General features: G+C 46.8%; 7 protein-coding genes across 7 annotated transcripts; 2 read left to right on the forward strand and 5 right to left on the reverse strand.

Annotated features, from left to right (window-relative positions):
- Window positions 1–258: 258 nt before the first annotated feature.
- N7479_010846 (bZIP transcription factor) lies at window positions 259–1,142 on the reverse strand (the record flags this gene model as incomplete). The annotated part of the gene is made up of 2 exons (XM_057258537.1): window positions 259–941; window positions 1,001–1,142. The coding sequence occupies 2 exons, from the start codon at window positions 1,140–1,142 to the stop codon at window positions 259–261; spliced, it is 825 nt and encodes a 274-aa protein (XP_057105995.1).
- Window positions 1,143–1,463: 321 nt separating this feature from the next.
- On the forward strand, window positions 1,464–2,477 carry N7479_010847 (uncharacterized protein; the record flags this gene model as incomplete). Its single annotated transcript, XM_057258538.1, has 1 exon — window positions 1,464–2,477. One exon carries the CDS (start codon window positions 1,464–1,466, stop codon window positions 2,475–2,477), a length of 1,014 nt encoding a protein of 337 aa, XP_057105996.1.
- Window positions 2,478–2,869: 392 nt separating this feature from the next.
- N7479_010848 (uncharacterized protein) lies at window positions 2,870–3,070 on the reverse strand (the record flags this gene model as incomplete). The annotated part of the gene is made up of 1 exon (XM_057258539.1): window positions 2,870–3,070. One exon carries the CDS (start codon window positions 3,068–3,070, stop codon window positions 2,870–2,872), a length of 201 nt encoding a protein of 66 aa, XP_057105997.1.
- A 1,121-nt stretch (window positions 3,071–4,191) lies between these two features.
- On the forward strand, window positions 4,192–6,203 carry N7479_010849 (uncharacterized protein; the record flags this gene model as incomplete). Its single annotated transcript, XM_057258540.1, has 3 exons — window positions 4,192–4,272; window positions 4,327–4,491; window positions 4,554–6,203. 3 exons carry the CDS (start codon window positions 4,192–4,194, stop codon window positions 6,201–6,203), a joined length of 1,896 nt encoding a protein of 631 aa, XP_057105998.1.
- A 553-nt stretch (window positions 6,204–6,756) lies between these two features.
- Window positions 6,757–7,784, reverse strand: N7479_010850 (cytochrome b5 reductase family protein; the record flags this gene model as incomplete). Its single annotated transcript, XM_057258541.1, has 3 exons — window positions 6,757–7,307; window positions 7,360–7,437; window positions 7,496–7,784. Coding segments are annotated over 3 exons (918 nt in total), but the record flags the coding sequence as incomplete, so codon positions are not given.
- A 480-nt stretch (window positions 7,785–8,264) lies between these two features.
- On the reverse strand, window positions 8,265–9,042 carry N7479_010851 (Cysteine dioxygenase type I; the record flags this gene model as incomplete). Its single annotated transcript, XM_057258542.1, has 3 exons — window positions 8,265–8,371; window positions 8,428–8,737; window positions 8,761–9,042. The coding sequence occupies 3 exons, from the start codon at window positions 9,040–9,042 to the stop codon at window positions 8,265–8,267; spliced, it is 699 nt and encodes a 232-aa protein (XP_057106000.1).
- Window positions 9,043–10,350: 1,308 nt separating this feature from the next.
- Window positions 10,351–12,229, reverse strand: N7479_010852 (Zn(II)2Cys6 transcription factor; the record flags this gene model as incomplete). The annotated part of the gene is made up of 2 exons (XM_057258543.1): window positions 10,351–11,958; window positions 12,008–12,229. 2 exons carry the CDS (start codon window positions 12,227–12,229, stop codon window positions 10,351–10,353), a joined length of 1,830 nt encoding a protein of 609 aa, XP_057106001.1.
- Window positions 12,230–12,352: the final 123 nt, after the last annotated feature.

The following is a 12,352-nucleotide window of genomic DNA, read 5'->3' on the forward strand; positions in this document are numbered from 1 at the left end:
CATGAGAGGCTGCCCGAGCACCCGTCACAAACTTTAATCGTCTTAGACGACCGAATGCTGCGTGGTCGTTCACACATGGCACCTTTAGCTCTCCGACTACCCTCAGGTTTCGTTGTGTACTTCATGCATTTTTTTTGCTTCTGTTTAGTGTAAGAAGAGGACTTTGTAACTCGGAGAACTCGAGTTACCAGGGTGTTAGGTTGTCACTTCCCCGCTCAGTTTTGCCATTTATGCAAACCCACTGCGCACCTTCCTAGGTTATTGATCAACCGCTGGACTCCATTTCTTCAAAAACCAAGGCATAGCCTCCCAGCTCTTTGGGTCCCACGGATGACAGGACTTATCAGGACGATGTCGGTGGCAAACAAGTGCATTTCGTGTGTAAATGTCCAACTTGAAGTCCCAGAGATCAAAGATATCAGGCATGGCAAAACACATCATGATAGCACGGTCCCTGAGAATAGGCAGGGGGATCAAATCCAGACTGGCGTGGTGAGGAACCAGGATTTGAGCCATCGTTGGCTGGAGGTGAATAGGAATGGAGGGTTTCATAGCCGATATTACCAGGTCCCGGGGGTTGTCTTGCGGCGTGATTGGTTTGTAAAATGGTGACATGTATGTCAGGCTACAGGCTGATAGTAGTTCGACATCATGCCCTAGACAGATGGCATTGCTGAATATGGCTGCCCACATGGTGACTTGCGGGGTCTCAAGCGTATTCATCCAGAAATCAGCGGGCGAAGTTGACAAAGCATCATTGCCATGCTTGACAACGGAAAGTGTTGAGGATGGCGTATCAAGTGAGCCCACAGTGTCCAAAAAAGTGACCAGGGGATCGTTTGGTTCTGACTCCGACGACTCTGGTGGTGATCGCGGTGCAAGCCTCTTTGCTCGCGTCACGTGGGTGTTGGAACTTTTTCGGTTTTCTCTCTGCCTCTCCCCTAGAGACAGAAAATGTATTAGTCGGTGCTACAAGATAACGGGAGCATGGTCGACACACGATAAGCCCTTTGTGCAATCCTATTTTGTTCTTTTCGGGCTGGTGTGAGGACTCGCTTCTTGGGACTTTTAGATGAAGGAGCCTCAGGTCGATTCGAGTCATGTCTAGACGTAAGCATGTCGTGGCTCTCCAGTCGAATCATGGTTGGGGCCAAGAAGGACATTTGGAGTTAGGAGTAAATGCCATCAGAAACTATGGGTGGCCTGGTGAACACGGATAGACCTTAACCCCGGAGAGGCCTTAATTCCGCTGTAAGCCAAACTGGCTTACGCTTCTCATCCAATCAGATTACTCGAACTATAATATATGTATCTCATTCTAACATAGATGCTTCAGTCCGATAATATCAGTCGAACAATATAAAATGGGCGACATGTCGCTTCAATAATGAATCAAAAATATCACAGACTCAGCAACACTCCATTGAAAGCAACCTTCTTCAAATATTTAAACATTTCAAACAATGACATCCACAAAGAAGATCATCGCAATTGTCGGCGCTACCGGCAGACAAGGAGCATCGGTTGCTCGCACATTCCTGCGCCTTCCAAACTGGCACGTTCGATGTCTTACTCGCAATTCGGGTTCCGAGAAAGCCCAGAAACTCACAGAAGTGGGCGCCGAGGTAGTCGAGGCAGACCTCAACGACAAAGAATCACTACACCGAGCCTTCGCCGGCGCCAATGCCATCTTTCTCAATACCGACTTTTGGCAACCCTACCGCGATGCTCTCGCGTCTGGCGTGGATGCCCCGACAAGTGCCAAGCAAGGTTATGACGCGGAAACCACCCACGGCGAGAATGCAGCCAATGTCGCTGCTACCATTCCAACGCTGGAAAAGCTCATTTATTCGGCTCTGGGACCAATGAAAAGGGTTTCGGGTGGGAAGTACTCGAGCTGCTTCCACTGGGATGCCAAGGCGCAGATAGTCGATTACATCGAGACTCAGCAGCCTGAATTGGCAAAGAAGACATCCTTCATATATATTTCTTGTTACATCTCCAATCCGTTCCTGTATCCCAAGTACCAGTCGGAAAAAAAGGAGTTTGTCTATATTCTGCCGGCTAGCAAGGCTATGCGCATGCCTATTATTGATACGGCTCAGTCGACTGGTCCATTTGTCAGGGCTTTGGTGGAGGATGAGGTCCCAGGGATGAAGTTACTTGCTTACGATGACTATGTCTCTGTTGAACAGCTGATGGAGACTTGGACTCGAGTCCTTGGCAAGCCGGTTGAATTTATTCAGAAGACAGTCAAGGATATGAATGAAAAGCTTGGCCTCCCGGTTGAAGTTCTGAGTGGCCCAGCATTCGTTGACGAGTTCGGGTACTTTGCTGGACTGGAGAACGTTGTTGAGCCAACTCAGTTGAAGTCCCATGTACAGGGTCCGAAGTTTGAGGAGTGGTTGAAAAGTCAGGATGTCGAGGAGTTGCTTGGTTTGAAGGAGTCGAACAATTGGGATGGGCTTGTACAATAGTCAGATTAAGTGACATGGTTTCTGACTTTTTTTCAAAGTGTAATCTGGCTGTGCTCATAAAGATCCCAGCGAATAGCTCCTGATCCTGTATTCTATATAGGATCTCTACTCTGAAGAACTTCCTTAATTAGGTTATCTCTATCGGTATTTTAGTCTCTTAATAGCATAGATGTTAAAGGGGAACTTAGGGTAAGGTTGCATAGCATGCTCGACCATCTATAACAGTTGGACGGGATGGGGTTTAAACTTCCATTTCTTACACGTCCGAAAATACCGTAAGATATGTAGAGGAGCGTGATGGAACCAAGCTGATCAATTGAAGGACTTTTTATGCGCCCAGATTGTCTTTTTTTGGCATAAATGCCCCAAAGTTAGAAGTAATTATTCGCGTGTTACTGTAGATGGAGGCGATTCCGCCCACGTGCGTGTCCACAACGACGGTCTGCTCGGCCTTTAGCGGGATCTAGCCCATGGCTTGCCTTCACGCCTAGGTTATATTGGGCGACGTGCGCGGCGTCCGCGTCAGTAATGTTCCGCTGGCGGGGTTTATACGAGGGCGCCTCGTATAACCCTCTTGCGTGGGCGCTGGCCATGGGCGCAATTACACATGGCGAATCTATCCCGGCTGGATCTTAAGCATGTGCGTCGGCAGGAACTGCCGCCAGCCCTACAACTATAAATGATCTATTTTGAAATGAGGGCTTGATTCTTAATGCGGCGGCGGAAATACTATTTTACTACTTTACTTGCCTTATACTATAGCCGAATCCCCATCAAGGAGTACGCGTCCCCGGAGCTAACATAGAATGCAAAAGTGGTTCGTGGGGGGTCAAGGTACATTTTGTGGCTAAAAATCAAAGGTGAGGCCTCAGATAACGTAAACTAAATTGTGCGATAGATTTGACGTGAATATTCGCTGTTAGACAGGAGTATGTACTTACAGAGTTAAAGTATTGTAAGTATTGTACATCAGTGGATGACAATTTTAACTGTCGAGTTTGAACGGAGTGTACTATAAATATTTGGACAGAATTATATGTACTCCGTAAGGATCTTCCTTTGATCATCACGTCTAATAGAGTGGAAACAGGAGAAACCCCCTGACGACTCCATCCTCGACCACATTCGGATGCCAAGACGTTCCCCTGGACGATCTTCTATCATTCAAATCGGAAAAATGATCGGAGAAAATCTCAGCGTTTGAGGCAGAATGGAGTTCGGCATGTAGGTCGTGCCACAGATCTAGTGGAGGTTGAATGGATATACATGTTCATGTCAGGGGGGAAAAAGGTAATGAAACCACAGCTACAACACATATTGAAGACTTTTTCTCAAATGTATACTTCTCCACTCAAAGCAAATGCCAAGAAATCTCATTACGTTGCTCGGCGCTTCTCCCGAGGCCTTTCCTCTCTGTCTTCTCCTTGTCTTCTATCGTGGAGAGGGTATTTTTTTATATTTTTGTTTGATTTTATCCGCTTTAACTTAATTAAATGGCTTTTATATCCTCTTAATCGCCTAGCGTTGTCGTCCCCCCCCCCCTCTTTACTGATACCACTGACGACAACCGTTTGAATGTTTTGGTGTCTGGCATTGGTTCTTATGTAGTGATCTGCTTTGCTTCCCTTCATTCCTTTTTTTAAGAAAAACTTTTTATTGCATTCTTTGCATTCAGGAAGATTTGATCTTCCTAGCTATTATTTAAAAGTTAATCATGTTTTGGGCTGCATTACTCCTGTTCTCAGGTAATGCTGTTGCAGAACGTCATGACTCGGATTTGATGTCTTTTGTGACGGTGGGTGAACTTTGACATTGTTGGAATCGCGTGATTCTAATCACCAGAATCCAGCTACCTGAAGTCCGAGCCTTAAAATGGGAGATTGAATACTTCGACCGCGACCGGCTGGCCCCCGGATACTGGTTCGTTGCGCCATATGGGCAAATCAGGCCAGATCAACCTACCATGAAATATCAACAATATCAAGTCGGTCCCTACATTTATGACGACAATGGCGTATGTCTTGGCTCCAAAACCCGGTCAAAAACGCACCCGCTGACTCGCTTCGGGCATAACAGGTCCTTATCTGGGCTGGATCGCTCTTGTACGACAATCATAATGTTTTCGATTTCAAGCCGGTTCATAACATTGATGAAAGCTCCCACCTGTCATTCATTGTGGGATGGGAATATGACGATTCCAAGAAGGGCCACGGCGCGATTGTGAACAACCATTACGAGGTGGAAAAAGAGGTCCAGGCCCCTAGCAATATCCATGACTTCAACATGCACGAATTCAACATCATGGACGGTGGAAAGACTGCCCTGGCTTGCACATATCGTGCCCAGAGTATCAGTCTGGCTGATTTCGAACGCCCAACGGAAGAGAGTTGGGTCACGGTTGGCGGGTTTGTCGAGGTGGATGTCGAAACTAGCGAGGTTCTGGTCCAGTGGGATTCAGTCGACAAGATTTCCCTGAACGAGTCCAATATGTTCCATGCTTCGGATCAATCCCTTGGATCGCCCGGTTGGGATTACGTACATATCAATGCAGTCGACAAGAACGAGGCCGGTGATTACTTGATCTCATTGCGGTTCACTGATACCATTTACTTGATTTCTGGCAATGACGGAAACATCGTGTGGCGCCTGGGTGGATTGAAGAGCGACTTTAAGCAGGACTTCACCTTCTCTAAGCAGCACGATGTCAAATTTGTCTCTTCAGACGGCACTCACCACGTTATTTCGTTGCTGAACAATGCTGCTGACGAACGTGGCAACGACGAGAAGACCTCTTCCGTTTTGTTCATCGAGCTAGACACAACTGTTACCCCTATGACTGCCAAGGTGATCAAACGGATTAACCGCCCCGATAGCGGTCTCACCAGACTCCGTGGCAGCGCCCGTGCCCTTCCCAACGGCAACGTCTTTATCGGATGGAGCGAACGCGGTTATTCGAGCGAGCACGCACCGAACGGCGACCTTCTAATGACCGCGCGGTTTGTATCAGACCGGTACTCAACCTACCGCTCTTACAAGGGCGAGTTCACCGGCCGCCCCACTGCGCCTCCAGACCTGGTCGCATCCGTCTACGGTACTAACAGCGAGGACACGACGACCGTCATCTACGTTAGTTGGAACGGCGCTACCGATGTCGTCCAGTGGAAGTTCTACGCGCAGGGCTCCGACCACAAAGAGTCCGTGCTCATTGGTACTACCAACAAAACCGACTTCGAGACCATGTTCATCGCCGATGGTTATATGGACTTTGTTTCCGCAGAGGCCATCGATGCCGACGGCAATGTCATGCACACTTCGAAGATCATGCGCACTGGCACTCCGCCCAACTGGAAAACTGCTGGCTGGAATGGTTCCGGCTCCGGCCCTACTCCTGATGATCCTGCAGTTATGGTCGCTGCCAACGATAACACGGATTCAACGTCTTCCGCTGGAAGTGGCGCCAAAGCAGCCGAATCTATCAGCGACAGTACGTCTGGCAACCGCTCAAATGCCCAGTACGCCGACGCGAAGGAGGTCGCCAAGGCCGTCTACAAGGCCTACGATCTTGTTCGCACAATCGGTAGTCTCCTCCTATTCCTGCTTTTAGCTGGCCCTATGTGCGGAGGTGGATTTGCCCTCTGGCGGTTCATCCGCAACCGCCGTACTGCTCGCTACCAGCACGTTCCCTCCGAGGAGGGAATTCCCCTCGCTTCTACCCGGCGGTCTTGAATGTTTTGGCATATCTCTTTTTTCGCTTTCAATCTTGCATGATTAGCATTACATCTTGCCTCGTTTTGCATTTGCGTTGTTTCGAATCTTTACCCGAACATCCCCAAACCAGGCTTGCAAATTTGCACTACTGGGGACCAACAGAAAAAGTAAAAGAGAGGATTAGCTGAGGCCATTTGGTAAATACCATTCTGGCCATGATCGTTTCATGCATATCATACCCCTCTGGCGTTGTTTCATATATATATCCTCAGACTGCTCTGAGTGACGTTTCTGCATGACTCTGGATTGTTTACATACTGTTTTCCTTTTGAGGCTCAACCTGGTCTCTGTATATTTAATTCAATGTAACACCCAAACATGGGATACACCTTGGGGCTTATTTCATTTCGTTTACGATACTCATGTCTCTGTATATAGTTTGAATCTTAAATTCAATTACATATCATACTGTCCTTTATCCAATATAAGTATATATTACTGGTGTTTGAAATCCCTGGTCTCAAATATGAAGTATAATACACTATATATATACAACGCGAAGAGTAATGAACTAAAACTTAACAATCTGACCCTTCATAAACCCAAGTCGACCCAAAATACCCGGTTGGAATCGCGATCCAACCAACGAATTCTCCATAGCAGGAGGTCCACAAACAAAGATCTTCGTATCACCATCGACCTTCACAACATCCCGCAACAGCTCCTCGGTAATGTATCCCTTCTTGAATCCATTGTTCTGTCCCTGTCCCTCCGGGTGACTGACTGTGTAAATATAGTCAAAGCGACCCGGGAAGCGCTTCTTAAAGCTCTCGAGCTCCTCTCGTAGAAGCAGGTCCTGCTCGGTATTGACGCCGAAAACGAGGTTGATTTTAGTTTTGTCGGCTGGATTATTGAGAATACCCTGTGCTAGCTGGTAGATAGGTGTAATACCAGCCCCGCCTGCTATGAGGTATACCTGCGGGGATTGGTTCGGTGTCCAGGCGTGCCCTTTGATTGCCGCTGCAAATGTGAGGGTGTCTCCTGGGGTGAGGGAATGGATGTGGCCGCTCGCTTTGCCATTTGGGTATTTCTTGACCATGAGTTCAATTTGGCCTTTTTGATCTGTTGTTTGTTAATTTATTGTTATGTCGGGCTTGGGTTATATTGCTCATACTCAGATCGCTGATGGGTGTATATGGGCGTATTACGGGGAACCAGCGCCCTTCAGGACGGGATATGGTGAGGAGTGCCGCTGTAACATGTTAGTATATAAGTAGAACATGAAGTTGGTCTGTAATTCGGGACCATACAAGTCAGTGACAATCCACTTATGGCGTTCTGGTCTGGAAACTCGAAGACGAGACGTTTCGTGTTGTGGTTTACATCTTTCGTGCTTTGCAAACGTAAGGTGGTAAATCCAAATCCCGAGAAGACTTTGGGAGGCTCATTTGACTTTGCATTGGCAGTTGGTGTAAGACGTGATCCGGCATAATAAGCTCCAACGCCTAGTAAAGTGACGGCCGCGACCGACTTTGCTGTTATGTACTGGGGGAAACGAGCTCTGAACATGGCTAAACTGAAGATTTGAATCTTTCTAAGTCTACATCAACCAGTTTAATAGACTAGTCTAGGATCTCCAGTTTACATAGTTTACTTTAGTTAAAACCCGAGTTGCGTCCAAAGCCCGCAAAACCCGGAAGGCCCGAACCCCGAAACGTCAGACAATGATTCATAGATCTAAGAGCCTCATATGATCCATCGAATTATAAAATAGAGGTCTTGTCTATCAGATCGGAATTTAAAGCTATATAATGATCTTAGTCCACATGATGAAATAACCAGTCAACTTAAACTGTCCTTACTGAGCCATAAATTTATTTAATTGGGCCTTTCATCAGTATATATTAACTATGTCAAAGGACTTCATAATCTTGAGTAAATCAACAAAACAGCATCGCCAGCGCCAGCACCGAGCGAAATAAGAACATAATGGTATCTGACAGGCTAACAGCTCATGTAAAAGAAAGAAAAATATTACAAATCAAATCAAACAGGCGATCACCTTGTCTTGTCTTACCCTCAATCTTTATGAGGAACGGCTTGAGCCTGATTTACAAAGCTCGCTTTGCCTGTCTCTTCGTTGTAGATATTATATCCGTAATCGGCAGCATTGGGCGGGGTATATACTAGAAAGAAAACATTAATACACAATTCCCATTTCAATATTCTGTCAAGCACTTACAGTGAAGAGAGACAGCAACATGGTCACTGCTCGGATTATGAACGCGATGTAGCCCGATATCATCCGAGATATAAGCAACGTCATTCATGGTATGCCTTGTATCAGACTTGATTTCCAGGGGACCATGAAGATCCGAGTCCTGATCAGGGACATTGTAGATGGTCTCCTGTAGTGTGCCAGCTAAGACCTTCATGATGCAGTGTGCATTGGCGTGGTCGTGGACAGGGGAGCCTTTCCCGGGGTTCCATACAAGGAGGAGCTGGGATGTGTTAATCTCTAATTCTTGGGCTCTAGCTTTGATAGGATCTAGCTATGATTAAGAAGAAAACTCACGATATTTGCTTTTTGGTTGATGTTTTCAATAGCATTTCGGGTGTAATTCTTGCTGGTGTCGTTGTAGTAAAAGCGGGCCCAGTCGTTTGGATCAGAAATATACTTTTGTGCCAACGAGATCAGGTATTCGTTGTCCACGTCTGCGGAGGAAATACCGCCGCTCTCACCTAGGTAAATCTTGATGTCTTGTATGAGATTATCTAGGCTGTACTGGGGGTTGTAGTGCTTGTTGCCGAGTGATAGGCTGGTACCAAGCGGGAGTAAGGGCATGACAGCAGGCATTGTGGTGGATGGAAGATCTGGAGATGTTGGAAAAGGATATTGTTGGAAGATAATGAGTACTTATAAAGATGATTGACGGATGAGTGATATTTCCGGAAGCAATTCGTATCTGCTTCCCCCTGAGTTCCCCCGTGCAATCTCAATTATACTAAGGGATCTCAATCGCCGATTGATCCAATGCCTTGCGTTCCAGCGCCCCAGACCCATTATAGTCTGAGCTGAGAATAACCAGAGACCTGGAAATGTAATTCTTTATGACGATTAATTTATCTTGAGCAATAAAGGATGAGATGTTGACAATGCTCGAATGTTCGAATCCGTAAAACTCGGCTCTCTTCACATTGCAACTGTTAGTATTTCCCTATAAAGAATTAAGCAGCACTTAAAATACTCTAGAAAATTTCCAGGCTCTTAATTCTAGTATTTGATTTGTAGACAATTCTTTTTTTATTTTTCTCGAGTTTTTGAATTCTAATCCAAAAGGCCGTTCGTTGATAGGACAAAATCTGCACATCTAACGCCATTGGAAAACATCCGACGTAGGCATGCAGCTGCAGTTCAACCATCTAGTACTTCCGTGTGATTCATGATGTAAAAGTAGTCCAATAGATGTACACACTAAGGTGACTTTGTAGATCAATGCATCGGTGAACGATTTAAGCACGAAGTAGATCGCTATGTCATTAACAACAAATGTAGATAGATAGACGGTTATCACCGGATATTTGATCAATCAACGCAGACCCAATGAAGGAATAGTCGGTGAGTATCCTGGCCATATCTCCCGATGTATGATTGTGAGTGAAATCGTATGGGGTTATACTCCGTGCTGTCGAACTTTTTACTGTAGAACACGAACTACTTTCGGATATAGCTCCAGATTCAATTGATACCATTTGCAACACTGATGTTACTTCGAGACACCAGTCTTTATCTATGACAAGGTGTACTTATTTCTGTTCACAAGAAATGCCCGGTTATCGCACAAAAGATGTTGCTATACGTGGGCTCCCGAGTGGAACACCGGGGAGCCCAACGGGCCAATCAAATGTCAGGAATACCGTCGGCGACTCAAAAGCATTCAATCGGCGTTTGACGTATCTTTTTAAGGGGATCTCACCCCTATCATTATTACGTATCGTTAGCATTTACTCAATCGAGGACCAATACATATGCACAGCTTGCTGCATGATGCGTCCAGCTGATGCATGCATTAGAAACCGTGAGGTAAAAATGAAAGGAGCGTAAGAAGTTCTTTGTTTTGCAACATATATTGAATTACTACACTTCCGCCCGTGTATAACCGATCTAATTAATATCAAAATCAGGAAGAGCGCTGAAAAATGAGGCATTGTAACAAGTTGGATCGATGAACGCTGGAGCAAACTCTGGCGGCATGAAATCATGTCCGTCTGGCATGACTGGGGCGGGATTGGCATTGGAGCCGAGTCTTTCTTGGTCACTAGGCGTTGTGACTGCCGACGTGAATCGATGGAGTGGTTCTGCATTCCATTTTTCCATCGAATCCGACAAGACTTCCGCTGCGGAAGATCGAAGAGCATGGTACAGGGACTCGGCCAGTTTCCATGTCCGCTGGGTGCTCTTGAGACATCCTAGAATAAGTGTGACACGGTTGCAGTGATGGTCGAAACATTCTTCGGAATGACTGGTGGACGTGGCGAGCTGGATAAGTCCACAGAGGGCCAAGGCGGGGATGATGAAGGGGGTGTGCTTCGAGACGTTTGGACAAACAGATATGGAATCCGAGATCCGCCTCGAGGCCTCTGTTGCTTTGATACTATGGACTAGACGGGTGAATGTTGATGAGAGATGACCAGTGAGACCAGGCCAGAAGCGATCATCTGGTTGGGACTGGGACAATACAGATGGAAGGTCACTTCGGGGTAAATGTAGGAGCATGGCGGCGTAGGCTATTGTCAAATGCGCTTGGAACATCATTTCGTCAACATTGCCGTATGAATCAACAATGTCGAGCTTTTTGGGCGGGAGGTGGTTGATCCAGCTCACTAGTGCATTTTCGACAGCTTGGAGATGATCGCGGTGACAGTCACGTAGTCGGTTCAGGACAAGCACTCGACATAGTATTGTCGTTGCCTCGATGCGGTAGCTGAAGGATGAAAAGACAGTATCCTCTGCGGCGAGAATCCTCCGCTTGAACTCGAGGATCATACATGGTTTGGGAATGTCACCTCCACAATTATATGCCGACTCTTCGCACGGCAAGGCCACTTCCGGTGACACATTGCTACATCTGAATGTCGTAGTTTTGAGCGGGACTGCCATGAAGATATCGGTGACGTATAGTTCCCACCATGTTCGTCTCATACTTTCGGCTTCAAGGGATCTTTCGGGGTGTGCGGATGAAGCGAATGACCAACGGTTCATGCCAAGCTCCAAAGCAATATCGATACTATGAGAGAGGGCATCTTGTGCCTCAGCCCATTCATCGCGGGCGTACAGAGCAATGGAGTATAGTAGCCAAGCCTGGACCATGGAAGCCGATCGATCAGGGTTTGTTTTCAGCTCAGCAATGACTTGTTCCTTGTATGGCTGACTCGGAATCGACGCAATATAATGAGAGCCCACAAAATGCACAGCTAACTGTAAGAAGTGAGGGTAATTGTGGTCATGATACAATGAGCTGGGCACCAAGATCGGATGGGCGACATGGAAGTTTTCATAGTACAACCGAGGCAGGCGCTCGTCATGGAGTGACAATTTGCTTGCCGGTTCTATGGGTTGCTGAACAGGAGCATTTCCCGCAAGCATCACTGGCCAAGAGACCGGCTCAGTGGGAATATCGAGTTCTGCTTGCCTGCCTGCCTGCACCGAAGGATTCTCTGGTGTGGCCTGCGCAGGGGCTATTGGCAGAACAGGAACAGATTGGTATCGGGTCTAGGATTAATTTAGTAAAGAACTACAATGAAGAATAAGGAGAACTGACATTGACATTGACCTGCGTTTGCGGGTGGCGTTGATATGGACTCTCAAGTCGGGATTTCCTACGTCCGCCTCTCCGGGAGGGTAGATATTGACAGAGAAATCCATTTTGAACACACCGCGAACATGATGGTTTGCTGGCGTCACATTTGAGATGCTGTTTTCTGCACTCGGTACAAGCTAGTGAGGCTAGACCGCTTGTTTTTGTCGATCTTGTTGGAGTCATGCTAAGAAATGATAGAATGAAGAGCGACGTTTCAATCCCCGGGCTATCGGCGTTTGGCGGGCGGTCGGCCGAGGCATTCCGACAGTTCCAGATCAAAGAAAACCTGGTCTATAGATTTATTTT

Source organism: Penicillium vulpinum (assembly GCF_028829585.1).
Source record: "Penicillium vulpinum strain IBT 29486 chromosome Unknown utg000004l_segment0_segment0, whole genome shotgun sequence".
Lineage (NCBI taxonomy): Eukaryota > Fungi > Ascomycota > Eurotiomycetes > Eurotiales > Aspergillaceae > Penicillium > Penicillium vulpinum.